Below are 18,734 nucleotides of genomic sequence, written 5' to 3' on the forward strand. Positions count from 1 at the left end.
TTGAAAAATAGCAGATCTACAAGCTCATAGCGCGGCACCGAGTGCCGCGCTACGAGCTTGTAGGTCTGCTATTTTTGAAAAATCGTGAAAATGTGCCTCAAATCTTTGAAAATATATTATTACAGAGTGAACATTTTAACTCATCTTTGCTTCTGGGGGGAGGGGGGGGGGGGTCCCTGGAACAACATATTTTCAGATGGGGGGGCAGAGGCATATTACATACAATTTGTGGGGTCCTTGACGTGAAATATTGAGCACCACCGATACAGAAACATGAGGTTTTTCAGAAAATTGTCATCATTTTGACATTTTTTTTAATTTCGACGTCAGGTCCAAACGGGTTAAATGACCTGACAAGTGAGACCGTTAAAAGTATGCAACACTTTTTAATCAAGCTTCCGTACTGGATTACAGACAGGTATAGAAAATGAGATGGGTAGCTAATAGAAACCTCTTCAACCGTGAATGATACAAACAGAACATTGTTTGGCCATTTTGACTGCGTAATAATCCGGTTTAAATTAAAAATCAAAAAACATCAGTAGAAAATAAAAACAAGCCACTTAACTATAATAATCGCCTCCTCCTCAAAACTTAGCATGGAATAATCCATGTGCTCGTTTTAGGAGGGTGTTCCGTCTTTTTTTACCGGCAGTGGAAAGCACAGACTCACTTGCACATCTCTCTCTCTCTCTCATAATGGTTTGGTGTTGCCCATTCAACACAGCTCCAGCATTTACAGCCATCTTGTCCCGTTCCTTTGAAAGCCTCTTACCACTAACTAGTCCCTGGGTTCCCCCCGTTGGCCTTCGGTTCTGCAGAACCCACGTCCTTCTCCGTGTCCTCGGCCCGTTGTTCCGCGCCTCCTTGTTCCGTAGTCTCTCCTTCCTTCTGCTCCTCCTCTCCTCCATCCCTCCGGCCCTGTCCCTGTCCTCCCTGCTTGTCTCTGAAGACCTCCACACCCAGCATGCGGAGGTAGTGGAACCTCTCGTTGCGAGGCACGAAGGCACGGATGGACGTCTTGCCCCTCCAGCCGCACAGCTCTATGGCACACTGGGGCTCTGCGGCGTTACTGAGAGACAGACGCACACAGAGATGAGGCCATGAGTAATTAACACCGAACGTCGGCGCAGAATCAGATATTATTCTTAACAAACACTACAATAATTACAATATACTTACTCTGGGTTTGGCTGGTACCTCAACACGATGCTGCCCATACCTGTGGAAACAGAACTGGTAAATACTAGACACCTGACTGGGACAATACCAGAAGCCTGACTGGGACAATACCAGAAGCCTGACTGGGACAATACCAGAAGCCTGACTGGGACAATACCAGAAGCCTGACTGGGACAATACCAGAAGCAAGTTTCGGGGGTGAATGTATATTTCCTGAGATGTATTGGTAGGCAACGATCTCTGATGTCTGGCTAGGAACATTTTTGTCATCTCTCAAGGCAGATTTTGCAACTGAAAACAGACATAAAGCTACTGTATTCTTGTGTATACAAGGAAGTATAAGTCAGGCTTCATAGCTTAATAATGGTTGTGTACCAATCTTCTTGGCCTGAGCATGAGAATCCTGCTGCAGTTTAGTGAGGAAGGGGTTCTCCTGGGTCAGCAGGACTTTGATGTCCTCCACGGACACCGTGATCACCCTGGAGCGAATGTACGGGTTCAGCGTGTAGATACCCTGCAGAGACACAGAGGACAGGGTGACAACTATGACAAGTGTCTAATGTATGGGCCTACAGTACCTCACGGTTCAAGGAGTTTACTGTCACGTGCATATAACAATACAGTCAGTAGCAGCACCATAGAAGTGTTCAGTTCATTTTGTCGACTAAAAAGGAAAATGTTTGTCGACTACCTTTTTTGATTGATGAAAATTAAACAAAAACTAAAAACAACAACTAAGCTATGATGTCTGAAAATATGACTGAATTTACTGACAATTTCATCAGCAAATAAGACTAAAATGTCAGGGAGTGACTAGTGGAGAAAAGATCCAGCAGAACTAAAAGACAAGTGATTTTATGTTTGGTTGCGCTCGGGTGTTGCGCTCTGAAAAGAGCAGATCTACAAACTCCCGACACGTGAGCTTGTAAGAACCAAGTGTAAAATGATTAACACGGCATCATAGGCAGTGAGTTCTCGTACTAAGCTTCCCGAACAGAGTGGATAACAATCAAATAGAAAGGTAAAATAGGGAATGTCCTAAATGTGTGTGTACGGCATGCAAGTGTGTGTCATTACCTCCTGGGCCAATCTGAAGGCACAGCCAAACTCCTCTCCGTCACTATTACGAGACAACACCTTCACGCCTGTATTGATCACCTTAGCAACACACACAAGCACACACACAATTCAATTAACACAACTTTTCCCCTCAAGCAACTTCAAAACAAGGAATTCTAAATATAGCTGGTAAACCAAGGACACCGTTGTTGCAGCAGTTGAGAACTGCAAACGTCAGGTGGGAGGAACTTTAGAGAAGGCACACCAATATGATGTCGATTAACCCATTTAGGCCTGACGTCGAAATAAAAAAAACATTCGCTCTGAAAGAATATATACCTATTCAAAGATTTGTGCCACATTTTTACGATTTTTCAAAAATAGCAGACCTACAAGTTCATAGCGCGCCACTCGGTGGCGCGCTATGAGGTTGTAGATCTGCTATTTTTCAATAGCTAAAGTATAACAGAATGCTTGAAACACCAAAAGGGATTCCCGCCCAAAATGGGTTAAATCTCTCTGATGGCCGATATGAAATATTGAAATTCAAGGTCTCTCATCAAACCAGGGAAAGCAGAGGACAGGAAATGCAGAAACGGACAAAACCCCTCACCCACTAGACAAAAGTCCCTGCTAAACTACACCCAACCTTACCAGAGCAGTTTGAAGCAAATGGCATGGCCAGAATTATTATCTATTAGCGCCATATTATTAGTAGTAGTAGTCATATATATTGTATATGAAGGATAGGGTTAACCCATTTTGACCTGAGATCAGATTCTAAAAATGTCTACTACATCCTGACAGTTTTCTGAAAAAGCTACGTTTCTATGTCAGTCGTTCTTCGATTTTTCAAAAATAGCAGACCTACAAGCTCGTAGCGCGCCACTCGGTGACGCGCTATGAGCTTGTAGATCTGCTATTTTTCAAATAGCTAAAGCATAACATAATAGCATAACACCAAAAGGGGTTCCCGCCCAAAATGGGTAACAGCAAAAGCTTTCTAGTTATTTGAAGAACTGTGCCTTGTGTGACTTAGCCAGCAGCATACGCCAACCGAACAAGAACTTTTTTTTTGGCCTCAGCAGGTCAAAATAGACAAAATGTTGTCACAAGAACTCCCGACAGTGCCTTGCCAACATGCGATTGAGCAGTTCACGCACCTCCAACATTTTCCACCTGCGTTACCTGTTATTTCATATCGTTTTATTTCCACACAACCCGTCAGCAACGTACCATGGACACTTTTAAAGAATGGTTGACAGGGAGGGATAATCCATTTCTGAGTGACTACAAACACAACCAGATGGCAATTCGAGGAGGGAGAAAGTCTGTCGCCAGAAACTCAGAGAAGAATTATGTCAAAGCACGTTGGAGGTTGATGAAAATAAACAACAGAGATTCCAGGTGGTGCGACCACCATTCCGGCACTGTACACAGGTGTGTTCAGTGGCTCGAGTGCTATGCAGACTAGAGAGTGGGTGGGTGTAATGTTCAGAGCTGAGCCATAGCGAGTATATTAAAACAAATATATAGTTTTGTCCTCCAAGAACCTCGTTTGGTTCGGCAAGCCCTGCTAAAGTCAAAAATGTTTTGTCGTATGCTGCAGCCTTTAAAACAAATATATAGTTTTGTCCTCCAAGAACCTTGTTTGGTTCGGCAAGCCCTGCTAAAGCCAAACATGTTTTGTCGTATGCTGCAGCCTTTAAACTCCCCTCTCTACACCAACTTTCTTAGCTGAAAATAGATGATTTACAGTATATTCTGTGCCATTTTCGCAGAATGTACGCTGAATGTTTACCCATAATTTATGACATGCCCAGGATAGGAACGCTAGGGTTCATGTGGCAATAGTAGAGAGAGCCATGGACAAACCATGACAAACCAATATCAGTAGGGTTTGTCCATTCTGCGGCGCTCGGCACAATGCAGTACATTAAACCCCATTTGGATTTGAGAGATTGTGTGTGTAAGTAAAAATGTATGGCCTAATGGTGGCGCTAGGAGAAAATGGACTTGGGTCACCTCGCCACAATCTGTAGGATTCATCATCTGGGAAGCACCGTTTCATGCTATAGCTATAATATTGTCACATTATTAAATATTAATAATTTTATATTATTTAATATTTTGTGGCATGAGACACTAATAATCTAATTTCAGCACAGCTTTGAGGCTTGCAGTTTTTGCCCCCACAAAAATTGCATTGCAGAAACAACTAGCCTCGGTACGAGGCTTTCATTTTCGTCTGCGCAAAAAAATGAAAGCCTGGAGGAACGCATTGGCCGCTCTGGTCTAAAAGTGGGAGTCAACCCTTCCAGGTGGGCGTCGCTCCAAATTATGTCACGTAGCGCTGCACTAGGGGGGAGAGGAGGGGCCGGGGGTGACTGACAGATCGGTGAGATCCAATCAGGGCGTGTGCAAATCTCTGCCACGATCCGCCCCATATTTGCAACACCTAACCTAGCAACAAGAGAAGGCAAAGGAGTGTTTGAATTGCCATATCCAGTGTGTAATTGTGTGGTAAGTGGCTACAGTATGCACATAAAGACAATCAAAACATTACAGTGGACTTGGGGATACTCAAACACACACACACATGCTGTGGGGGTCGACCGTTGGGGTTTGTGATGCAAGTCAGTCCCATCTGCTTCTCCTTAATGGCGCAAACGCACCCTTATGAATGCACGCACAACTCACCAGCCACAGACAAATGCTTACCTTCATGCGCTCGGAATTGTTGAGCATGACATTGCGGAGTTCCTTTGAGACCATGTACAGGTTTCTCTTTTTGCCCTCGTGGGTTCTGGTCAGAACGCACTGTTTGGGGAAGTCTGGAGAGAGGTCATAGAATGACCTAGCAAACACACAAACAACGATTAAGCACGGCCGCAATGCTGAAAACATTTATCATTTATTTCTCCATCTCTCTTTCTAAAGCTTACTGTATCGTTGTAAAGACAGGATCATCTTCAGTCAGGAACACAAAGGGGTCTTCTTTGAAACCAAACAATTTCATCTTCTTCTGTGGAGGAGGCCTGGAACACAAAGTTTGCAGAGGTCAGACACACACACACACTTTTAACTCCATTTACCCTGACATCCAACTCCACTCACCCACACACTGAATCTCGCTTAGGGGCCTCCTCCTGGGCCTTCTCTCCTTTGGGGGTGGTCTCCTCCTCCTCCGCCCCTCCTTCCACGTCCTCGGGAGCAGCCTCAGAGGGGGAAGCATCTGTGGGAGTGGTGCCCGCGGGAGAGTCCGCCGTCTGGGCCGCTGAGCCAGAGGAGGGGTGCTTCCTCAGCTGGAGACACGAGAGAGAGAGAGAGAGAGAGAGAGAGAGAGGGGGGAAAAACAGGGAGGAGAGCGGTGAGTGCAGCGCTCCCAGCTGTAGTTACTAAATCTGAACAGGTGAGCGATGCTTGGTGCTGTTGGATCAATAGTCATGTTCCCATGAGGGAGCTGTGCTCCATTTCTCTCTCCAGACAGGCTGAGACAGGAAGCGCCTAGAGGCTCATCAACAGTGATATTCCACAGGTGTGTGTGTGTGTGTGTGTGTTTTACCTTAGGAACTCTTTTGTTCCAAGGCATGGCAGCCTTCTTCACCAGTACGGCTACGAAGAAGCCTCCAGTGTTCTGGTGATGAGGCAGAATCCTCATACTGATGGAACACACACACACACGCACACGCGCACACACACACACACACGCACACACACACACGCACACACAAATTAGAACTCAAACGCAGCTACAAAATCAAACACTGGGTTTTATGGTGACCCCTACTGTGTGAACATAAAAAATAAAATGTGACTTTGAAAACCGTGAGGCCACAGCTCCCTCTGCAGGCCAACATTGAACGTTGCACATAAGAGCACCTCGGTTAAGCAGACATTGCAGTGTGGAATGACATCATCCTCCCTTTAAACTAGGGCTCATTGTGTCACAGGTGTTTCGATGCGTGTGTGTTCAGGTCTATTTCTATCCAATGCAGATAGGGTTTGTGTGCACAGGTGCACCCAGTTAAATTAAGACAAAGGTAATGGACTGGGCATCGGTTCAAAGACTGCAGGGTCCAGGTGTGTGTGTGTGTGTGTGTGTGTGTGTGTGAGCGCGCGCATGTAAACACATGTGTATTTTCAGGCGTACCATCTCTCCAGGTGCATGGCAGCTAGTTTCTCTGCGTCTTTCGGAGGAAACATGGTCGGACGGATCTGCGTGTGACGGTTGGTGGGAACGTCGGACCAGTCCGAGTACCACTGGCCCTCCTTGGTCATCAGCTGTGGGTACGAGAAGGAGAACAAAACAAAAAACAAACGCAACTTAGCAGCTGCAGGCCCTCTGAATGTCAGGGATTCTAAACGGCATACAAAAGGGCAAGCATTCTGCTAACCTTCCAGGACGAGACCCCCGGCATCCATTTCAGCCCTGGGAGATCGGCGGAGGCGTCGGCCAGTTCCAGCGCTCCTGCAGGTGTGCGGGGTACCCAAAAAAAAAAAGAAAGAAAACCCCCACCAAAAAACAGAGCAGGTGATTATAGGATAAGGTGAAACCGTTATCATTTAACAGATCATTTGAGTTCTTGGTTTCATGTAGTTTAGAATGCAGGTAGCGTTGTTGTGTACGTTACCCTCGCTCTTCTCCAGAAGCGCCGCTATAATTGCCTCGTCCTCGACGGGGTTCAGCGAACAGGTGGAGTAAACCAAGCGCCCACCCACAGCCAGCTGTTCCACGCCGCGCACCGCGATACGCAGCTGCAGCCTGCGGCGCACGCACACAAACACTCGTTAAAGGAAAAAAAAAATAGAGCAATTTGTGCGATTTAAGTGTAGTTACTTTGTGTTGCTGCCAGTTGTTTTTAATTGGCACCGCCAGCAAACGAACGGATTCCCCCGTTGCCGAGCCCGTTTTGGGCCGATCACACAAAACACATTAAAGTAGTACGTTTCTCATGGGGTGCGCAGGTATTATACTCGCTGTCGGGTGGAAACCTACAAAGTCAAAACTTGTTACTTTTCTGGAATACAAGAAAGAGTATTCCAATGGATCCGATTTCTTATACTTTTATACTCTTATACTAATTATATACTTTTCATTGGCTAAATATACTTTATAATTTTCTTAAAAAAATAAAATAAAAATAGGTAATTTGTATGACACTCTTGCACAACATAGGGCATTAATTAATTGACCAAAAACAAAAAACAAAGTTTAAAGGGTTTCCGACTGTGCGACAGCAACTATTATTCATGCATGCAGAGACACAAAGACAGGTGCACTGCATGGTCTACCAACCCGTGGAGGTGCAGGCTGTTACTGGTGGTCCACTTCTTCCATACGTCAATGTTTTTCCTCATGGTTCCATCTCCACTGTGGGAGCACAGAGCAGACGGCACTAGGTCAAGCATAGAACCAGCTTTGGCCTGATTGAGTGACGGACAACGCATGTGCATTCAGACTTGAATTTAAATATTCACCTCGGTTCGTCCCGTTTGTGCCGAGCCCGGGTCGCGCCCGTTCGCGGCGCTCACGCAACTTCTCGTCTTTGCATCGACTTTGTATGTAATCGCGCCGCTCTAACCGTCCAAGTCTGAACGCACCTTAAGGCCTTGCCCGTTTTGAGGTAGTCACAACTTTGAATCATGTTGCACAAAATACCAGTAAAGATTCCATGAGGGACATCACATCACCCCTTTATTTAATGTCCCTGCCCTTTTCTAAACTAGTCCTTGCATTCATCCACCGTCTTCGCCTGTCAATGTGATCATCAGTCCCAACTTCTCATATTATCCTGTAACTTTAACATAGCCAACTCCCACATGTGACATAATTTTGAAGCACAGTAATACCATTGTTCAATTTAACCACTTTCAATCTGGTCTCCCTATTTTTTGCCATGTCATTGTATGTGAACATTGCAAAAAAAATTATCAAACTGAAAAAAAGAAAGACAAAATAGCAGATCTACAGGCTCACTGTGTCTTGCATCCTCCTGACATGCTGTGAACTTGTAGATCAGCTATAGTATTGTCACTATCATACGACTAAGAATATTGGGCTTTTGTTAAACGTGCACACACACACACACACACACACACGCACGCACGCACGCACGCACGCACGCACGCACGCACGCACGCACGCACGCACGCACGCACGCACGCACGCACGCACGGGATCTCAGCGTTTGTTAGATGTAAGAAAAGAAGGGGTCCTCCTAGGATGAAAGGTTTGGAATCACTGCACCAAACCACCAGAGGTCCATGGAGGGTAAATGCACAAGCTGTCTGAATTTGTGGCTTTTAGTTAACTGATCATTATCTCCCCTCCCTCCCTCTGTCTCACCATTCTGCCTCTCTCCTCCTGTTGTTATCTTTGGCAGGAGCACTGGGCTCCAGCGGTGCAAGCCAGTCATAATGCAGTCAGCATTGGCAAACCAATGCAGTTCTGCCGCGGCCGCAGAAAACTAAACTGCACGTACACTGGGAGTAAGGGAGACTAAAGCATGTATGTGTATTTTGCATTTTTCTTTGAGATGGTCTGTCATCACTCTCAACCAATCCTACAGAAGAGAGATTGAATCTCACATGCCCTTCTGCCCTGCCTTCTTCAAACGGAACGTTAACAAAACAAAAGTTTGTTTCGTCTCCCTCCACCTCTCCGCCGGGGAGATTCAAGGCTCGGCTCTCTACCGTTACATGCAGTGTCTCTAAGCACCTAGAGGAGACCGGCCACAGGTTATGTTACGACACCTCTTGCTGACCTGCAGGGAACGTCGCACAGGATGCGGTCGTAGAAGAGCACGTCCTTCTCGCCATTGGAGTCTATAATCTGTAGCGTGGGGATGCAGGACGCGTCGTGGTTGACCACCATGATGCACGGGCTGTTCAGACGCTTGGCCTGGTGGACCAGCAGGTAGCAGCGCTTGTTGTCCACGTCGTTGGCGATCACAAAGCCCTCTGGAGGGCAGAGGGGAGAAGAGGAAAACAAACCATAAACAGATGGCCGTCTGTCCATGAGAGGAAGCGGATATGGAGATGATTGATTAGCAGATGTAACAATCAGCTACAGAACCAGCTTGTTGTTTTATCCTTTGTGATGTACCCACCGTTTTGTAAAAATATAACGCAATACGTTGTTGATATCTTCTGCTAAGAAGTGATGTCTCTTACATTCACAAGAGACTGTGATATTCTGCCTCATTTGTATTTCTGTTTTGAGCAACAACAATTGTGTCACTTTGACTTTTTTTCACGATATTTCCAAGATGTTTGTACTAAAATGGCTTTCTTTAGCGAGGCAAATCAGGAGAAAATCTACTTTGTTATCAACCTCTCTCTATCCCAGCAACACACTCTCGCGAGATTTGGGAAGATATCTGAAGTGTCTCTCTGTCCATCTGCAGTCTTACGGATGACACATTTAAGATGTGAAATGAATAGACATATTAAATGAAATGAATAGACATATTAAAAGTGAAATGAAATGTGTGTTCCATTGCTTAATAATATAATTTGTCTGTCTTGGTTGATGGGGGCCGATTTGGGACTCATAACATTTTCCAGCATGTTATTTCTCCTAGTAGCAGTGTGCACTGTGCTAACATGCACATTCACAACACCTGTGAAACAAATAAATGCCTTTCTATTTAAAGACTGTTACAATGCCAAACCTTAATGCAGTAGTAGGCTGTAATAATAGGGACTTTAAGCAACGACGGCTACGGCAGTCCGCTCTGGCAACAGGAAATGGATCAGTGCACGATACATAAACCTGCTTGCCATCGATGCTCTTTCTACTACGGCAGAACCTATACTTGCACGTAGTGTCTACAACGCCATGTCATAACCATGTTTATTAGGGACCAAGAAGTCACGCAGTGACTTTGGTCACTTATTGTTTTTGTGTTTATTTTTCTTCTCCTTCTTCCGCCAAAAATAGCTGTTCTGACTGAACGGTGCAGTCGGTTTTCGCGAAACGTGGTAATCTGGTAGAGGGCCATGCCAAACGGTGAATATGCGAAGCCCAAGACGATTGGCCAAATGGTGGCGCTATAGCGCTCAATTGAAAATGCTAACTTTGAACGTGCATAGCTCATGAACCGTTTGACCGTTGGCAATGACACTTTGATACCCATATGCGTCTCCTCATGCTGAACGACTTTCGTGTTCTTTTGACCTCTGACCTTTAGATCACCCGCCATTTTGAATTATATGAAAAACAGTTCAAATGTAACTCCTCCCAGAATCTTTGCTCAAAATGCACGAAAACTTCTACACGTGAACTTTGGACCTATACGGACAAATAATCGTAGCACATTTTTTCTAAGTGAAAAAAGTTTTTATGAGCCAATGAAAATTGCACACACACACACACACACACACACACACACACACACACACACACACACACACACACACACACACACACACACACACACACACACACACACACACAAGTTTGAGTACTACTGCTGAACTAACACTGAATGATTTTCCTGTTAATGGAGTAACTGATTGTCTCCGTGTAGCTCAGTCAGTCGAGCTCTTGCCCTTGGACCGCAAGGTTGTGTGTTCAAATCCAGCTACTGACAACTCAGCTTGTCAGTCTTATTTGTACATATTGTTGAACGCCCTGTGGGCTATATCAGTGAGATCAATAACTTTAAAGACTGGTGTGATAATAGCCACCTTATGTTAAACACCACAAAAACTAAAGAGATGATCTTCAATCCAAATCCATGGTTCTGAACGATTGTCTGCCTAACACACACACACACGCATGCAGCCAGCCAGCCAGCCAGCCAGCCAGCCAGCCAGCCAGCCAGCCAGCCAGCCACACACACACACAAACTGTGCGTGAAAACACACTGTAGTAACGGAAAGACATGCCCAAAATGAGGACACACCTTCTTGTTACCAAATCACTGAATGGTTTTACAGTTTACAATGTAGTCACTGATTGTCTCTGTGTAGCTCAGTCAGTATAGCTCCCGCCTTCGGTCCACAAGGTTGTGAGTTCAAATCCCGGCACAGACAACTCAGCTCGTCAGTCTCATTTGTGCATGTTGTTCTAATTGCGCATTGTTCTTCTTCTTCTATCTTGGTCCCGCTTTATCGCTGCTTGCAGCTATATTTGAAATTATAGCCGTCATACATTTACACCGATTGCTCCATCACCTTATGCTGTGTAATGTGTTGGCATGCTCTGAATGAAGAAATAACACTAATACCATATGTCATATTAATATGTTTATTAAAACGTTTTTAGAATAACACAGATTGCTCCAGCACCTTCCTCTTTCCACTGCTGATCATGTCCAGCGCATGTAAGAATTAAGCAATATCGGCAATGTGCGCGCAACGGGGTGTGTAAAAAAAAAAAGTATGTGTTTATGTTTGACACATGCTGCATGGACGCGTCACCATGGGAACCAATGTCGGCGTTGCCGACGGCTGTTTGCGTAACGATTTTGACAGCTACGGCGATTGCGTCATAGCCGCCGTACTTCCGCCTAGCGGAGCCGTCCTGAAAACAGTCATTGCTTAAAGTCCCTAATAATAAAAGAAAGTCTGTTGGGGGAGAAGCAAACCATGCATACTTAGGAGACCATTTGTAGGATTTGTGTACCATTTCTCCTCTAGTGGCTCCAACCCGGACCGACAATCTTCATATATTAAAAATCTTTGACTGGATGTAGCATAACGGGCTCGGCTAACCAAATCCAGCGCAGGGCGATCGCCGACCACCTGAGGCATGAATTATTTTACAGCGACGCGCCATCAAAAACGCGTGTTTTGATTAGAATTGTATGCTGCGAAATTGCGATTTAGATTCAGAGAAATCAGTGGGAGAAGATTTCCCATTAATTTAAATGGAGGGGATCATTTTGCCAAAGGACCAACAACTTTTTTTATGTTGTGCAATAGACGCTCATAGACAGTACTGTCACAGTAGTATAGCGCGCTCCTATATCAAACAAATATAAAGCTTAAAGGACGGAAGATCTCCGTTTTGGGCAGTTAAAAGTGTAAAACTTGAAGTTGTGTATTTGCGTTCCTCACCTGGGAATGGCACGTCCTGGTCAGAATGCAGCATCTCGATCAGCTGGGCTGTCTTAGAGCCTGGGGCAGCGCACAGGTCCAGAATCTACAGAACAAACACAATTAGTGTCTCTATTGAGACAAGGAATATAGAATATTAGCTTTATTGTGTGTGGTTGTTTTTTTGTTTACCTTATGGTGAGGCTCTATCTTCAGCAGCAGTGGAGGGATCATGCTGACAGCTTCCTGTCGACTGATGTTTCCCTGGTAGGAGGAAGACAGACAAGTACATCATTATGCTTACTTCAACTCTCACTGGGGCTGCACACATATTACAGCACACAAATAGAACCCAAGACAACAATAACTGCATTTTTAATAGGAGGAAGATAGCTTCCTTATAGTGTTCGAAAGGCTGTGCAGATTCTCTAGCCTACAAATCCAAGTTGCACGTTGGACATTTCAACGTTTTGTTTGCAGGTATCAGGAAGTCAAAGTTAAGCCTTAAGACATTTTAATGACGCTTAGAATTCACTTCAAGGCCAAACTTAACCCATTCAGGCCTGACGTCGAAATTTAAAAAAAAAAGTTTTCTAAATCATGACAATTTTCGGAAAGATTTGAGGCACATTTTAACGATTTTTCAAAAATAGCAGACCTACAAGTTCATAGCGCGCCACTCGGTGGCGCGCTATGAGCTTGTAGATCTGCTATTTTTCAATAGCTAAATTATAACATAATGTTTAAAACGCTAACGCTAACGTGACATGGATGCGTTCCAGGTCTCAATGGATTAAAAGAGAAACAAAAACGTACGAGAATAAACATGAAGTGAAAGATGCAATATTGTCAAGAATGAAGCTAGCAGAACTTGGGATACTGGAATTACACAAACCGCTCTTGAAACACCTGCATTTCATTATTCCCTAATTGTACAAACAGATCCTCTTCTGGATGGGTAGACTCCTGCAGAGCCAGGAGAGTATCTTTTAGTTTATTTATCCATTGGCAAAACTCATTTGCACATACAGTACAGTATGGTCATATTTATAATAGATCACCATATTGGGAATAAATCGCAGCAAAAGATATTTAATTTGATCCATTTTAACTTAAGACTATTCTTTAATGACCCACTGAGCATATTAAGAATCAGCATTTACCTTCCTCAAATGTTTGGAGTATTTTGTTTGACAGAGTGAATACTGCATATTGCATAATTACAGCAGTGTTTAGCCAAAATGTTGCAATATTTCTTCAATATCGTGCAAACCTAACTTCCACTAACATAGTCTATTAAGAGTAATTTATACAGGGAAGGTTTGCTATATGTGCATTTCCTCAGCAATGTTGTGCTCCACTGTCATTCAATTCTAGACTTAAAACTGGGTGATAGAAAATACTACCAACACCGGTTTTCTACTTTTTCTCCATTCACTGCAGTTCTACTTAAGTTGCTGGTATTTTAACCACATGAACCCTAGTGCACCTATTCTGGGGGGAAAGCTACTGGAGCAAAATAGCAAATCTACAAACTTGTAGAGCAGCTATTTTTGGCAAAGAGATTTGAGATAGGCGGCATATTACAGACCCCTGTGGGACTCCGGTCAACAACGCATATACTAGGTTATGGCCTTGCTCAAGTGCAACCCACAACACTTTGGCTGCCACCAAAGACTTCGGCACTAGTCCCTTTTCTGCCGCCTGGATGCATGGTTCTTTTATTTTGAAAACCTTCACTTCCCAAAACAATTAGGAGGCCTATATAACTAATCTGTCTAACGAAGCTTTAAAAGTCGTTCAGAACAGAAGCGTTAATATTGTAAACACGAGGTAGCGCCTATTTGGTATTGAGCCCTTAACATCCGTGTTCTGATCAATCACATCAATCTGAGCCTCAATTCCAAGAAAAACTGTGAAAGATTGCGGCTAACACAGCAGTCTATGCAGCGACCATCTTGGTCCAGACTCCAGGCAAATACACTGAGCCGAGGGTTGCCTAGCGACATGGAACGCCGCTTAGTTATGTGTTAAGTAGGAGAGAGCACTCCACATTCACTTGCTCTCAAGTCGCCCCAAGATTTTTCTCAGCAGGGAATTGCAGATCTACAAGCTCACAACGTGTCACATCGTGCAACAGGCTCACATGTCTGGTGACTCACCGACTCTGTCTCGCTGACCAGGAACTGGTGGAACTTCTCCAGCAGGGGAGACTTCCTGAGGATCTTACGGCTCATGTTGGTGTGCCAAGCAAGCTCGTCTGGATACCTGCTCACACACACACACACACACACACACACACTAGGCATTTAAATTCAGTCCGTTACTTAATCGCATGACAAACAGCGAAGATGGTTCAAGTGGTTACACATACCAGCTCAGAGGCTGTGGAGCTTCTATCTTCTGGCCGTCAATCTCAACTTCCTGGATCTCCTTAAAGTACTTCTCCTTCAGAGTGTGGAGGATTTCTTTGGCATGGCTGGAACAAAGCAGTAGAGAGTTGATTGATAAGAGCATTGCAGGCTTGAACGTCTGCTCTTACGAATGGATTTGTCAATTAACCCATTTAGGCCTGACGTCGAAATAAATTAAAAGTCTTCTGAAAGAATATTATATTCAAAGATTTGTGCCACATTTTCACGATTTTTCAAAAATAGCAGACCTACAAGCTCGTAGCGCGCCACTCGGTGGCGCGCTCCTCATACCCTCCCCTAAACTTAACCGCAAGCATGTCGCAGCGCGGTCCTAATATTAACGCATGTTCGCCAACCTTAATCCTGAAATGTTTTTCAGTCGGCAGGGATGCCCATGCTCGTCGAAAACAATCGTACTGATCCGAACTGATAACTGCGGTCTTGTCCATTGATAACAGTCGAAACGGGTGAGAACACCGACATCACCACATTTGGAGTGACGGCCCTCTGCACTCTTATTGGTTAGCGAAGGTTCACTCACTCCACTCGTATGCCAGTTCTCATGCATCTGTCGCCCAGGTGTTTTTATCTAACCTGACTCTGCCAGATTGCAGACTTTGCCCTCTTTCTCCAGATGTATATTTTTTCAATACAACGTGCTAACATTTATCGCGCATCAAGTCTGCGCAAGCATGTGAGTCTATTCAGGTCTACTGGACATGCTGGGAGCCTACTGAAAATGACAAGCCTCCTCATACCCTCCCCTAAACTTAACCGCAAGCATGTCGCAGCACGGTCCTAATATTAACGCATGTTCGCCAACCTTAATCCTGTCGTTTTGGTCTACTGCCTACTAAAAACGACAAGCCTCCTCATACCCTCCCCTAAACTTAACCGCAAGCATGTCGCAGCGCGGTCCTAATATTAACGCATGTTCGCCAACCTTAATCCTGTAATTTTTTTCAGTCGGCAGGGATGCCCATACTCGTCGAAAACAATCGTACTGATCCGAACTGGTAACTGCGGTCTTGTCCATTGATAACAGTCGAAACGGGTGAGAACACCGACATCACCACATTTGGAGTGACGGCCCTCTGCACTCTTATTGGTTAGCGAAGGTTCACTCACTCCACTCGTATGCCAGTTCTCATGCATCTGTCGCCCAGGTGTTTTTATCTAACCTGACTCTGCCAGATTGCGGCAGTATTAAATGTCAGGGTTTAGACGCAACCCTCAATCGATCCCAGCTCTAACGTCCACTCATAAAACAGAAAGACAGGGTGGGGTTATCACCAGTGTTGCCAGCTTGTGAGAGAAATAAGGAACCAGATCTAGGAAATCAAGCCCAAAAGAAGCTACTAGGTCACATGAGCACGACTATATACTATACAGTCATCATTTGGCTGTCCTTGACATGAAAATATTTGAGAACCACTGGTTTAACCAACAAAACGCAACCATCAATATTAACAAGCAACTTCACAGAAAAGGAGGCCCAAAGTGGCTCATAATATTAAAGCGGACCACGGCAACACTGGCTAAGTATCACCTCTTGTATCCAGTGATGCGGATGGTGGCTGGCAGAGGTTCCCTCATGGCGTCCATGAACTGCTCAAACTCTCCCTCTGGGACCAGACCCAGCTCCTTGTAGTACCTCTCAAACAGCTTGTTCTCTTTGATGATGTCGGCGTAGCCTGCCCCCCAGCCCTGCATGGGACCATGGAGACAAACCATATGGAAGGTTAATTTTTAATAACCTACAACTGTATAAAGCTACAAATAGATGGAGATGCAGAATTATTTGATGACAGAAATTGCACTAATGATGTGCCACTGAAAATGTAGTGATGTAGCGTGTTGTCAAGCTAGTAATCCTCTAGCCCGTCTCCGGACCCCCCGGGTAACCCGGGGGGTCCGGAGACGGGCTAGTAATCCTCTAGCCATGGTTCATGCTCGTACTTCACGTCATGATTATTTATGACAGTCATGTTTCAGGGCTAGCACTAGTGTACAGTGTACAGGGAGCCAGCTGGGGTTCCCTCCCCTGGCCTGTAGGGGTAACTTCTAAGGGGACCTTTACAGATCTATAACTCTTGAGAGTGCATTTGTACACTCTCAGACTTTAATATGGGACTTTGGGAGTCCCTGAGATAAAATCAAACGTTTTAGAAACCATAAAAGCAGTGAAGCTACCCACAAAGCTAAGCTAGTGGTCTAGCCTTTATACAATTAAGAATGGCCTCATAATAATCCTCTAAACCTCTCCGTGTCTTGCTCCAAGGCTAAGCTAGTGTCCAACAACACTGGTCAAATATAGGTTGGTGGATGTATTGTAGTCTGTTGTTGAACTCACAGCATTGTTGTCTCTGTCATCTTTGCGACCACCAAGCTGGTTCTGGTTCTTCTGTCTCTGTCTGCTTCTCTTCCCCATCTTTAGAAGTGCACTGTCTGCAGACCACCGACACTTGATGGAATCTAAGAAACGCTTATCGCACAGTGGCCGCTGAAAAAGTCGGCGGAGTGTGTGTGGATTCAGGATTGGAATGGAATATAGTCTTGCCCTCTTTCTCCAGATGTATATTTTTTCAATACAACGTGCTAACATTTATCGCGCATCAAGTCTGCGCAAGCATGTGAGCCAGGACCCCTTTTTGGCAGCCCCCAAATCTGCCTGAAATGTATTATAAAATGCAGTTCCACCCGCAGTTCTCTTTAACGGACTGTTTATCTGTGTGTGTTTCTCTTACTTGCATACATATATGCATACATACACATGTGAGGAGACATTCTTGTATTGTTTCTTTGTTTTAGCATCAGGTGACTGTTGAGTAATATGGAATGCAAAGACGGTAACATACGATTGGTTTATAGTACCCATGCCCCTCCTGCCAAAGCACCTGATTGGTTTATGTAGACTGCAGAGGACTGGGCAGTGTTCTGTTGCCATGTCCTCTTATTATAAGCGACTTTGGGCACGTTTTTCCTGTAAAATGGTTATTTGGGCTTGCTTCCAATTTCTAAATGTTTAAACCAGTGGCTGTGTCTCTCAAACATTTTTATGTCAAGGCGCCAAGGACAAGGACCCCGAATTAAAGCCTATTCCACACCTAGTAGTAATAATACTAATACTAATAATACATTTAACAACAATCACCCAATGCAGCCAACTAGTCACAACTTGCAAATGTAAAGACCAGGATTCGAACTCGGGCCTCTTTTTGATTGATTGATTGAAATATTTATTAACAGTTTGCAGAATCACAGTAACTGTGAGTGGACGACCCAATTAAGCATTACACTTGTTTACAAGAGGGTCCACCATGTTCAATTCATCAAAACATTTAGAGACGTACAAATAGACACTTCTATATAGACAAAGAACAGAACAGGAATTCATGAGGTAAAAAGGGAAAAGAAACATATACAGTGAGGGGGGGGGGGGGGGGGGGGGGGGGGGGGGGGGGGGGGGGGGATTCAGATTTTACGGGGGCCAGTTTCGAATTGCAGCCATCTGTAGGTGCCCTTTGAGAGTGGTTTTGAAGGAGTCAAGGGATTTGCATGTCTTAATGACTGTTGGTAGGGCATTCCACATTTTGGTGGCATAGGAGCGAAAATAATTTAGTCCCTTGTTTGTGCCGAATCTGGGTTGTACATGGTTTGTTGCACTCCCTCTGGTGTTGTGGGTGTGAAAGTCCAACATCTTAACGCGGGAGGCCTGAGTTCAAATCCCAGGCGTTACATTGGTGCCGTGACCTGGATGGGGTTTCCCCGTGGGAGGAGGTCAAAAGGGAGGTGAGTGTAGCAGAGTGGCTCAGAGGCAAGCCTGCGTGATGGCCTCAAAAAATATCTCCCCCCGGTCCAGAGGGATATCCCTTTGGTCTAGTGGTTAAGATGTTGGACTTTGACGCAGGAGGCCCGAGTTTGAATCCCAGGCAAGAAATTGCAGTCGTCTGGACTCTGGACTGACCTGTTGCAGAACAGTGCCATTTGGGGATAATGGTTGCAAGTTGCAGTTGCAAGGAGTTGCACCCG

The 18,734-nt window shown here is 44.9% G+C and overlaps 1 protein-coding gene across 1 annotated transcript; it reads right to left on the bottom strand.

The window, feature by feature from the left end:
• Positions 1-366: 366 nt before the first annotated feature.
• On the bottom strand, positions 367-17,487 carry nsun2 (NOP2/Sun RNA methyltransferase 2). The gene is made up of 19 exons (XM_079521815.1): positions 17,056-17,487; positions 16,252-16,409; positions 14,663-14,767; positions 14,451-14,556; positions 12,481-12,552; positions 12,310-12,394; positions 9,009-9,204; positions 7,541-7,615; positions 6,876-7,006; positions 6,639-6,712; positions 6,395-6,525; positions 5,807-5,903; positions 5,359-5,546; positions 5,187-5,279; positions 4,963-5,098; positions 2,260-2,340; positions 1,558-1,696; positions 1,183-1,222; positions 367-1,072 (listed from the first exon to the last, which is right to left on the bottom strand). Exons 1-19 carry the CDS (start codon positions 17,305-17,307, stop codon positions 778-780), a joined length of 2,454 nt encoding a protein of 817 aa, XP_079377941.1. The 5' UTR covers positions 17,308-17,487; the 3' UTR covers positions 367-777.
• Positions 17,488-18,734: the final 1,247 nt, after the last annotated feature.

This window comes from Electrona antarctica (genome assembly GCF_951216825.1).
Source record: "Electrona antarctica genome assembly, chromosome: 15".
NCBI classification, from domain to species: Eukaryota; Metazoa; Chordata; class Actinopteri; order Myctophiformes; family Myctophidae; genus Electrona; species Electrona antarctica.

Excerpts from the sequence above, each read along its gene's own strand:
- nsun2 (XM_079521815.1), bottom strand. The coding sequence starts at position 17,307 with ATGTTAGCACGTTGTATTGAAAAAATATACATCTGGAGAAAGAGGGCA. Across the intron at positions 14,768-16,251 it reads CGCATCACTGGATACAAGAG|CCATGCCAAAGAAATCCTCC; the intron begins GTGATACTTAGC and ends GCTTTGTTCCAG. Across the intron at positions 6,713-6,875 it reads GCTTCTGGAGAAGAGCGAGG|GAGCGCTGGAACTGGCCGAC; the intron begins GTAACGTACACA and ends GCACACCTGCAG.